The 12282-nt window shown below is 37.8% G+C and overlaps 3 protein-coding genes across 3 annotated transcripts; all 3 read right to left on the reverse strand.

The window, feature by feature from the left end:
- Positions 1-8039: 8039 nt before the first annotated feature.
- On the reverse strand, positions 8040-9694 carry LOC146883522 (uncharacterized). The gene is made up of 4 exons (XM_085666602.1): positions 9423-9694; positions 8952-9030; positions 8721-8867; positions 8040-8618 (listed from the first exon to the last, which is right to left on the reverse strand). Exons 1-4 carry the CDS (start codon positions 9692-9694, stop codon positions 8040-8042), a joined length of 1077 nt encoding a protein of 358 aa, XP_085522728.1.
- A 1347-nt stretch (positions 9695-11041) lies between these two features.
- On the reverse strand, positions 11042-11440 carry LOC114163443 (uncharacterized). Its single transcript, XM_028047753.1, has one exon. It carries the CDS (start codon positions 11438-11440, stop codon positions 11042-11044), a length of 399 nt encoding a protein of 132 aa, XP_027903554.1.
- A 179-nt stretch (positions 11441-11619) lies between these two features.
- On the reverse strand, positions 11620-12282 carry LOC146883523 (uncharacterized). The gene is made up of 3 exons (XM_085666603.1): positions 12180-12282; positions 11933-12098; positions 11620-11857 (listed from the first exon to the last, which is right to left on the reverse strand). Exons 1-3 carry the CDS (start codon positions 12280-12282, stop codon positions 11620-11622), a joined length of 507 nt encoding a protein of 168 aa, XP_085522729.1.

Below are 12282 nucleotides of genomic sequence, written 5' to 3' on the forward strand. Positions count from 1 at the left end.
TTCTTTCTTATTGAAATCAACTTAAAGTAATGTGTTTAGAAAATAATTGAATAATTATACTGTTAGGTTTTAGTTTCACCTTCTTTAACAAAATACTCTTCCATTTGTAGTAATCTAAATGATTCAAACAAGAAAATCAAATTTTAACTAAATTTAATTGTAGAAAAATTTAATAGTACAATTTTTGTTCTTATAAAACTGAATATGCCTTGCAAAGATCTTCAAAATTAGCTCTTCCCATGTGCTTCAACCTTCAAGCCGAGATGCCCTAGATCTTTGTCTCCTCAAAACCAAAAAAGGGTGTGCATCAGATGGTAATAAATGTTGTAATAATAGAATATAATTAATTTACCTTGTGTATTGTGCTATTTATGTTGTGTTTATTAGCTTTTACTTGGATGGGTCTGGTATTCGTGGCCCAATGAGGGTCCAACTTTTCTAGCAACTATACTAGGTCAATTGTAGTGCAACAAGGATGTATCCACAGGGAGGATGTGGTAACTAGATCAATAGTTTATAGTTGACTCAAAGTTTGGCAATGGAACAGTAGATGAGTTTTGGTTTTTTATATTGTTAAAGATAAATAAAACTATATTTGAGAGAGGTGATGTTGATTAGGACATTGGGATTAAACTTAGCCTTTTAACTTCAACTTTATTGCCTTATAATGATCTATATATTATGTTCTTTATCTTACTATTCATAGAAGTACGTTTACTTATAGAACTGACATGTTTATGTGTTAGAACCTAAGGCTGTCAGACGCAGGATTTCCCAATCCAGGTGGAGGAACCCTTGCTTTAAGAACAAGACTCTTTAAACCAACAAAGCCTGCATATCCATGTCTGGTATATGCCAAGGGTCATGATACTTGATTGAATCTAAACACTAGACCAGATGTCTCTTAATCTAATGCTGATGAGGTGCGATGATTGGCCAAATCACCACAGAGTGAAATACAAACCATGTAACCAACACGTAAAACAAGAAAAAAATAGATATATAATCAAGTGTAATACATAGAGAGTTTAAAAATTACATTTAATCCCAACTATATAGGAATTAACTGCTAATGATGATTAATACAAGATGAACTTGGAGTAGCATCCTTCCTTTCATAACTATACACTATTATAACATAAGAACTAAGCTAGTCTAAGAGTATCTCTCTCTATAATAGTATACAAAATCAAGATGAAAATAACATGGGTCATACCCTATATTTATAGAATTTTACATGCTGCTCTAGCTTCCAAATCTTAGAGTTTAGCCATGGAGGTATCATTCCAAAATGGTTTTTCTTCCCAAGCTTGGCCATCTAGCTTTTGCAGGTCAACAATGGAGGTTTCCCTGCCATGGAAGTTTCCTTTTCGTGCTCAGCTTCAAATCTGGAGCTTCACGTTTCTTTGGAATGAATTTTTCTTAAAATGTTGCTTAAGTGCCAAATTTCGCTGCTCAGCCATAAACTTAAAATTAAACTTTCTGAGTTCATCTTTTGGCTTGAGCTGCGACTTTTGGGGCTCAGCACCAACTTTATAATTTACTTCGTTTTACCTGCAAAACAACACAAAATGTATTAAATTCCACTTTTTATATTTTCTCATGACCTCATTCTGCAATTATGTAAAATTAAGGCAATTCTAATGATTTTTACATTGATTTAGTGCAAGATAAGTGTCTAAATGATATGCAATTTAACTAATAATTGACACTAATCACCTAGTCCACGTACTTAATCACCTTGATTAAATTTGCCTAATATTTTGCTAATATATTTATTCATTACCTTAACTTAATCACAGTTTACCATTATTGTTACGTCCTACCAGACATGATGTTGTTTTGACCGAGTATATCTAGCCCGAGAAACACTTCAATCTAGGTAGTCGAGATGTTCTTGGATATATATAGTACACTTTTTTCAACATTATGGGTAACTTTGTCATTGTATACAGGGTCGGATTAAGGCCTAAGCAGGTAAAGCCTTTGCTTTAGGCCTCCTAAAAGAAAGACCTTCTAATTTTTGTTAAGTACTAGTATATCTATACTAAATTAATTGTAATACACCTCTGTAAAAGAATAAGTCTTTTTACTTGTTTTATTGATGAATAATTTCAAAATAAACTGTGGAGGTTTATGAAAAAGTTAAAATTTGGAAATGAAATTTAAGTAACTACTAAAGAATAGAAAGAGACTTCAGACTACAACTATACAATCAAATTTATTTTCTTAACAACCAGGATCATATTTTATTGTTTTAACTCATTCTTAATTATTTTAAAAAAATATATATATTTTTTCCAAATCCATACATAACTTATAGAATAATATTAACAATTTTAGTGTTAGTTGTTCAACCAAAAAGAGTTTTTCAAAGCTAAAGATAATAAAAATTTATTTAAGATCTACAATGGGTCAACAAAGATTAAATGAATTGGACTTATTTTCTATTGAAAAATAAATATTAAATGAAATTAATTACAACAATTTAATAAACAATTTTTGCATGACAAAAATTTTAAAAAATATTTTTTAAATAAGATTGATATACATTTTAACATAAATTGTTTTATTAGTAAAAAAAATGTCTCAATCTTAAGTTTGTTTTAGGTCTCATAAACTGTTGAGATGTCCTTGTCCTTATTCAACCAATAGACAAAATTTAGTGAGTTTTAATAAAATGTATACAATTACTCTAATAAACTCTCAAACTTATTGACATCATTATTGTACATATATGATATGTTAGTGTAAAGTCAAAAAGTTTTTTTTTGTTGATTACTACTTTTTTTATGTGGTACCTTTTCATACATAGCAATAAATGAGGTAATTTAGTGTATGTGGTTCTTTTGTATGTATGATGTGTCATATTGTAATATGGTATGAGAGCATATATGATCCTATAAAAATGTACTATGCATTATCCCCAAGCTTGTGTGAGAGACTCTTCTTTCTCGTTTATCTTGGTTGAGTGGAACATGCCGAAGTGAGAGTGGTTCTTCTTTGAAGCGTAAATTTCTTGATACAAACCAAAAACGTGTGTATGTGTATTAAGAATAGAAGAACGAACCCAAGGTGAGCACGAGAACAAGAAAGAAGTACAAAGGTTTAAATAATGGTTGGAAACGATAGCTTACAAGAAGCATTACCAGTTTTATATGGAAAAGTAATTGGTGATCGGAAAATAAATAAAGCTTGACATTTTTTGTTTCCAAGATTTAGCTTGATAGCAAGGCCAGGTTGAATGGGCTTGAAGATCTTGGACGAAAGGCCACTAATGATGACAAGAAAAACTTCAACATGTAATATAAGCTTGATAGCAAGTTTCTTCTCTACCAATCTGTAAATTCAAAAATATTTAACGAAATCTCCAAGGTCTCCACCGCCAAGGAAGCCTGGGATATTTTGAATAAAACCTATAGCGGTAGTCATAAAAACAAGAAAGTTAAAGTGCAAGCGTTGAGGAGGCAATTTGAGTTCTTCAACATGGAAGAGAATGAAACAACATTAGATTATTTTGACAAGATTTAAGAGCATGTCATTGCTATGAGAGTCTACAAAGATAGCATTACAAATCAACAAGTGGTGGACAAAATCTTAAGGACATTGCCTCTAAGATTTGATCATGTAGTAGTTGCGATTGAAGAAATGAAAGATTTGGATGTCATGGAAATTAAAGAGTTGTAGCATTCACTTAAAGCACATGAGTTTCAGATTAATGAATGAACACATAATCAAGAGCATGCACTTCAAGCACGTTTGATAAGTTCCTAATACAAGTTAATTTTGAGATGAATTTGACACTTATCTTGCTTTAATTTTGTTAAAAATTTGTATAAATCATCCCAGTTTAGCTTATTTTATAGTTTCTAATATCAACAGAGAATCAAAGTGGAAAAATAAATAAAATGAATGAAATTCAAGCAATTCTAAACAAAACTGACACTAGTGTAGTTGAGCGGCAGAGTTGAGGCTTGAGCCACAAAAGCAACCTCATTGCAAAGGGAAACTTCAAGCACTGAACTTGAGGCTAAGCCATGAAGACTCCTTCTTTAGAAAGTTATCTCAAGAGCTACAACACCAAAGCATGAGGCCTTAGCCACAAAGGAAACCGAAGTAGGAAGGAAACCTCTCTTTAGACAGATTTTTCGAAGGGGTTCTTTTGAGAGATTCTTAGAGAGCTTTTGTAGAGACTTACATTTGTACTTAGTGAATATTATTAGAGGGCATAAGGGAGGATGATTCTTCAATATCTTGTATTATCTTCATCTATTATGAGGAGCTAAGCCTTTCTAAGTGTTGAATCAAAGATGTAACCCTTTGGAACTCTCTTGTATTGGTACTTTTATATTTATCAAAGTATGATTTTATTACATGTTTGTGAATTAGTTTACACTTTTTGTTGGATGAACTAATCATTCATCTTATTTCACTAGCTTGAGATTGAGTGGGAACTAGTTCCAAGTTGTGGTCCAACTAATTCTCCTTTTGCTTTTATGCTAGGAATAGATCTAAGGCTATAGCTTGTTATAGAGTCCTGATCTTAATATAGGTGATTCATTCAAGTAGTCACTGAAGAATCGTATTGAAGTTTGATGATCCTAGGCTCTAGGTTCTAAGAATGGACCTAAAATTACATTTACAGAGAACTCCTAAGACATGAATGATTGCATCTTTGTAGATAATGATTGCATCATTACAAGAGAGGAACAAAGTGGTGAAATATAGCTTCAACATGTCTTTATTATCCTAAAGTTAATCTTTTACTCAAAATTGTTTTAGTACATTTTTATTTCTTTAAATCAACACTACTTTTACATCAAAACTTGTTCCTACATTTTTTGTACAACTCAAAGACTGTTCCATTCAAATCAAACTATTTTAAACCTTGTGTATTCTACCAAATCCATGTAGACATGACACTTGTTATACTACAAACTACCAGTAAACTTCTTGGAAAAATTGATTGCATTGGAGCATCAACAATGTTTCAATCAAAAAAGGAGAAGGGAAAGGATTATGAAAGGGAGGAAAATATATAAGCAAGCATAAATCTCGAGATCACAAAACTAGAGATCCAAGTGAGTCTTCCAAGAGAAAGTCAAGTCATCAGAAACAAAATACCAACTCCAATGAGGGTAAGGAGAAAGTGAAATGCTACAACTGCCAAAAGTATTGGTCATTTTGCTTGAGATTGTTGGGATGGAAAAGGTGCGAAGAACAAGCCAAACACTACACCATTTTTTATCTGCTATATATTACGGGTAGGAAAACGGGTCGGCCCGACCCGTTTTTGGCGGGCCAAGGGCGAGCAGGGTCAAAATGAATTAAAAAGGCAGACAATTCAACTCACATCTCTTTCTCTCTTTGGTTCTTTTGCTCTCTCCTCCCTTTATATCAGTCCTCTATTATCCTGGGTTATTCTACTCTTTTAAAGCGCTTGTCTTGCTAGTTTATGTTATCCTCAAGATATATCTGAGATATTCTTATTGTATCCTAGGAGATTTGTGCATACACTACGAATAAATCCTTGGACAATATTTTAACACGCCTAAAAAATATATGTCTTTGTGTTCTCGTCATATTTTTTCTACAATCTTAAGGATTTACTATTACTTATAAGTGACAAGAGATAGCCTCAAATGTCGCAAAATTCTCATCACAAAAATTTATTCCAAAAATTCCTAATCGTTGAAACGTGTTCTGGAACTTTCAGTTGCAATTGGTGTGGAGTATAATTGTAACATCCCTACTAGATATTACTTATTTAAAATAAAGAAAATAAGAAAAGAACACCAAACATCCAATCTTTTATTATTTCAAAACGCGGAAAATTTAAAATATCATTGAACGCGTCAAAACTATTTAATAATAGTAAATAAGATCTTTACAATTTTCCAAAATCAAAATAAAATAGCAGCAACAGAATAAATTCCTAGCTTCAACCCAAGCTAGCCCCTCTCTCCGTCTCAAGCCTTAGCAGCATCACATGTATCATCAACTGCTCCCATGTAAAGAATTACACGATCATCGCCAAACACAAACAAAAAGGGTGAGCTTAACAATAAAAGAAAACACATCAATTAAATAATATATATACACCAAGTTATATTATTATAGTTAGAACTTGGCCAAGTCCTTAATACCCCAAAGCTTTTCAACCTTCAAATCACACAACATAGTTAGCCATGGACTCAAGATTTATGATGCTCACACGAACCTGCCCGCTCGTGGTCCTGCCTATACGAACCTCCCCACTCGGAGTCCTACTCTATGGACCTACCCGCCGGTAGTCTAACACATGTGATCCACCAGCTACGTACCTCTTCGCACGCAACATCTCTTAAATGTGAGCACGGAACATACGAACCTACCTCGCTCGTATCCCCATGAGAGTAACTGAGTATGAACCTCCCCGCTCATACCATCACATGTTAACCACCATCCATGAACCTAACCGCTCATGGCACAACATCTCCTGATCCAAGTCTACATCAATGCGTAAAAACAATGCACCCAAACTGCATTATATTCGCTTGGGCTAGAAGCCTTAGCTTGAGTGACCAAGCCTGTATCGCTTAAGCTAAGCTTTCTCACCTGAGTGAGTGTGCTCCAGGGGCTCACTGCAAAGTCTAGCTTAGGCGAGCTCTTATCGCCTGGGCGAGATCGCCCTTCGCTTAAAACCAAAACTCTCGCCTAAGGGTGAGTTAAGCAAAAACCCAAGGTCACGCACGAGTTCTCGCTTAAGCGAGAACCTCTCGCCTGAGTGAAATGCTCAAACCAAAGCCTCACACCCCTCGATTTCTCGCTTAGGCGAGATGCACTCGCCTGAGCGAGCTAACATGTCGTCCAAAACTTGGGCACTCCGCCTGAGTGAGTGGCTCGAGCAGAATCAGGGTCAAGACTCTGCTACTTCTGCCTAGGCGAGCCTTGCTCGCTTGGGCGAGAATATCAGATGTCTCCCCCGTTCTCACACGCAAATACAGGAAAACCATACCAAATCATGTTTCATACATTACCAAGCAATTCCAGAACATCAACAATTATCATGAACGTGTTTTGAACCCAATTTAACCATCATAATTTGAGATTGAATAACTCAGCCATATCATACTAAAACCCCAAATTATTCATACCCAAACATATAATAGGCTTTTCCAACACTGTCAGAACAACAATTCTCACATCATATTTGCACAGGCACGAAAATTCCATATCAATAGAGCATAAAATTATGAGACAAAGGCTCTCAAACATACACATAAACACAGACACTAAAATAGCTCCCCTTACCTGGAAAATCCTTGCTCCTAATGGTCTTTTAGCCCCTTTTCTTTATGGTACCAATTAGCCTTCCTTTGCCACTCCAAAAACTCAGCTCTCACACTCCTAAAGCAATTAGAATGGTTTTGTAAAACTATCTTCTCAGTCCCTCACGAAATTGCAGTCTCAAAACCCTCCCAATTACCTATTTTTCTCTTTTTATATGGTCCTAATTATGACTAAATACAAAAAACGAAAAATGTCTTTAATTGGCTATAATTTCCTTTAACATCCCATTATGAGCTATTTTCCCAACCTCCCTTTAGAGGCCCACTTGTCTCTAGTGATAGGGTTTCCCCACCCCTTTCACATTCAAACCACAATTATACTACCAAAAATAAAGAGGTTAATTTCGTTATGAGCAAGATTTGAACACATAACCCTGTAATTTCAAAGTCAAAGCACAACCAATTCAACCAACTCATATTTTGTGATAATTCCTATAATTTTAGGATTACATTATCACTACTCTCATTCAATCATAACCTTAGAATAATGCACAAAATAAAATATCATACAATTGGCATACATAAGACTTGAACCCAAGTCCTCTCACACAATTATGTACTCTCAACCACTTGAGCTAGTACTTTTCCACGTCACAACAATTAACATTAAATGCCATAAAGGCTTCTGCTACCCGCATTTATTAAATAATTATTTATTTAATTATTTAAATTTTTTGGGTCTTACATTCCTCCCACTTCAAAAGATTTTCATCCTAAAAAATTAGACTTACTAGGAAATAAGTGCGGGTAGGATTGCCTCATGCGATCCTTCATCTCCCAGGTCATCTCCTGAGTAATCACATCCCAGATAACTTTCACCGTTTGAATCTCCTTTCCTCTAAGCTTCTTCACTTGAGAGTCTAGTATTCTGACTGGTTCGGTATTCATTGATAGATCATCCCTGATCTGGATGTCATCCGATTCCAGCACATGTGAGGGATCTGCTATGTATTTCCTCAATTGTGAAATGTGAAATACGTTGTGCAGGTTCGCTAGGTGCGGTGGCAAGGCAATCTCATACGCTGTCGTGCCTATCCTCTTCAAGATCTGATACGGCCCAACAAATCTCGGAGTTAACTTCCTTGATTTGATAGCCCTTTGAATGCCAACTGTCGGCGTGAATCTAAGGAACACATGATCCCCTACCTCAAACTCCGAAGGTTTCCTCCTGTTATCTGTGTAGGACTTTTGTCTGCTCTGAGTTGCCTTCATTCTCTCCTGAATGGCTTTGACCTTCTCAGAAGTTTGTTGTAAGAACTCTGGACCCAACACCAACGACTCACCATCCTGATTCCAATATAGCAGAGTTCTGCATCATCACCCATATAAGGCCTCATATGGCGTCATACCAATACTGAAGTGATAGTTGTTGTTGTACGTAAATTCAACCAATGGAAGCATTTCACTCCAACTACTCATGTGATCCAAAACACAGGCTCGTAGTAGATCCTCCAATGATTGGATAGTCCTCTCAGTCTGACCATCCGTTTGAGGATGATACGCAGAACTCATCCGCAGTTGGGTTCCCAAAGCTGCCTATAGCGACTGCCAAAAGCGAGAAGTGAACCTCGGGTCTCTGTCAGATACGATGTTTGTCGGCACCCCATGCAATCTAACTACCTCTCTAACATACAACTCGGTCAGCTTGTCCATTGACATCTTCTGATTAATTGCCAGGAAATGGGCACACTTAGTCAACCTGTCAATAATTACCCAGATTGAGTCATACCCTTTAGTAGATCTTGGCAAATGAGTCACGAAGTCCATGAAAATACTATCTCATTTCCACTACGGAATCTCCAATGGCTGCAAGGTACCACCTGGTCTTTGGTGTTCAATCTTTGCCTTTTGACACACCAAGCATGATGCAACAAAGTCGCCACATTAGTCTTCATTCTGTTCCAACAGAAGGACTGTTTCAAGTCCCTATACATCTTAGTTATACTTGGATGTATGCTAAGATGACTTTTATGTCCCTCTTCAAGAATCTATTTTCTCAACCTCCAATTCCCAAGTATACACACTTTGTCGCGGAATCGCAGGATGTCATCTGATCCCATCCTTTAATCCTTCCCTTTCTCGATACCTAACCAGCTCACAAATTGCTGCAGCTCAACATCATTCTTCTGTTGATCTCGGATAGTCTCCAAGATGTCACTGGTCAATGCCAGAACACTGCACTTGATAGAATCCTCTCCCAGTTGCATACCTAGATTCATATATCTGAGTTTCGCAATCAGTTCTAACTTTTTCACCATTATTGCGGAAATATGCATCCCCTTCCGACTCAAAGCATCCGCCACTATGTTTGCTTTACCAGGATGGTAAAGTAACTCAAAATCGTAGTCCTTTAGATACTCCATCCATCAACGTTGTCTCATGTTTAACTCCTTTTGATCAAACAGGTATTTCAGGCTTGTGTGGTCACTGAAAACTTGGAATTGGGAGCCATACAAGTAGTGTCTTTATGTCTTAAGAGCAAACACTACAACATCCAACTCTAGATCATAGGTGGGATAGTTCTTCTCGTGCACTTTCAACTGTCTAGAAGCGTAGGCTACTAGCCTCTTCTCCTACATCACTACACACCCCAAACCCTAATAAGATGCATCATAGTATACCTCAAACTTCTTACTTGTGTCTGTAATAACAAGTACTGGAGCTTTAGTCAATCTCCTCTTCATTTCCTCAAAACACTCTTCACATTTATCTGTCCAGAAGAAGGGTTTGTCTTTTCTAGTGAGTTGAGTCAATGGACTCACCATTTTAGAGAACCCCTCTACAAATCTCCTGTAGTACCCTGCCAGCCCCAAGAAGCTTCTAACTTCAGTTACTGTCTGAGGTCTTTCCCATTTTAACACTATCTCAATCTTGCTCGGGTCTACTGCAATACCATGTGAAGAGATAACGTGCCCCAGAAACTATACCTCTTCTAATCAGAACTCACATTTAAACAGTTTGTCGTATAGCTGATGTTCTCTCAATACCTCCAACACAGTTCTCAGATGATCTGTATGCTCCTCCTTATTCTGGGAGTATATGAGAATGTCATTTATGAACACCACCACAAACTTATCCAAATAGGGGTGGAAAATCCGATTCATGTAATCCATGAAGACTGCTGGAGCATTAGTCATTCCAAATGTCATTACTACATACTCGTAATGTCCTTATCTAGATCGGAATGATGTCTTCTGGACGTCCTCAGGTTTGACTAAGATCTGATGATATTCAGATCTTAAGTCAATCTTAGAGAACACACTTGCCCCTCTCAATTGGTCTAGCAGATCGTCAATCCTCGGTAGTGGGTACCTATTCTTTATTGTCAGTTTGTTTAACTGCCGGTAATCCACGCATAACCGATAACTCTCATCCTTCTTCTTCACCAGTAGCACAGGAGCTCCCCACGGTGATGCACTGGGCCTGATAAACTTCTTATCCAACAAATCCTCTATCTGTTTCTTCAACTCTGCTAGTTCCGCCGATGCCATTCTATACAGGGCTGCTGACACTGGACCCGCTCCAGGAACTAGATCAATAGAGAAATTTGCGTCCCTGCTGGGTGGTAACTCGGGTATCTCATCTGGAAACATGTTAGCATATTCATCCACCACTGGAATTTTTCTGATCTGCTCTTTTGTGCTTTTCTTTTCAGCTTGGGCCACTAACACAAAACAAGTAGCTCCTCCTTTCATCTCTTACACTACCTCCTACGATGATATCAACTCTACCCCCTGTGCCTCTAGGAATACCACTCTGCGTCGTCCACAGTCAATCACGACATGGTTGATAGACAACCAGTCCATTCCCAATATTACTTCCAATCCCTCCAAAGGCAAGCATATAAGATTCACCTTGAATCTTCGGCCCTCAACTTCCAACGAGCATCCAACATAGGCAGAATTGGTTGAAACCTGTCCAGATGCTGGTGTCCAGACTATTAACTCGCATCCCAGGTCACGAGTTGACAACCCCAGTTTCTTCACATAGTGGAGGGATATGAAGGAGTGCAAAGCTCCTGAATCAAACAGCACTAACACACTGTTACCAAACAATAAACAGTAGTCTAGAATGAGATTACTTGACCGGGTGGCCTTTGTGCTGCTCATGGCGAATACTCGGCCTACTACTCTCAGTCTCTTAGAGGAAGGTGGCTGAGATCGTGATCTAGGGGCGGTCTTCTTATTAGGACACTTGTTAGCAAAGTGCCTCGGCTGATCACATGCATAACACTTGCGAGTGCTAATACTGCTCCCTCCACTACCTGCCGGTTTAGTGCAATCCCTCCTCAAGTGCTCTCCTCCGCAATTATAGCATCGTAACTTCTACGAGGATGATGAAGGTCTACTATAGGGCTTCTTCTACTGTCTGCCCTCAGTGCTAGTTTATGGGGTCGGTTGACCCTGCTGGGCCCCATCTCCAGTTGCTCGACACTTTTGACCTGCTCGACCAAGACAGGAAACTCTCTAACCCTTAGCGGTACAATGAAGCGCCTCAACTCATGCTTTAGGCCGCCTTCAAACTTCCTGCAACATCATTCTTCTGTTACTGTCTGCGAGTAGAATCTCGCAAGATACTTGAACCTCTCCACATAAGCCTACATTAATAAGTCCCCCTGCTGCAGAGTGAGGAACTCGGCCTCGCGCTCATGTTTAGCATTATCAGGAAAATACTTCTCCAGGAACCTCCATCTAAAGCTGGCCCATGTCACCTCCTCCTCACGTGTCTTCATCTGTTGTTGCATCCCCATCCACCAGTATTCTACATCTGTCACCAATAGGAATGTGGCAAAAGTAACCTTCTGGGCCTCTATTCACTAAATTACCCGGAAGATCTTCTCGCACTAACGTGGCCACGCGTCTGCCTCATCTGGGGTGGCTTTCCCAGTGAATTTCGCTGGCTTATGACGCATGAAATCTTCCATTATCACAGGTTTGACCGATGGAATCAT

Source organism: Vigna unguiculata, chromosome 9, assembly GCF_037176805.1.
Source record: "Vigna unguiculata cultivar grain cowpea cultivar isolate G323 ecotype 2 chromosome 9, ASM3717680v1, whole genome shotgun sequence".
NCBI lineage: Eukaryota > Viridiplantae > Streptophyta > Magnoliopsida > Fabales > Fabaceae > Vigna > Vigna unguiculata.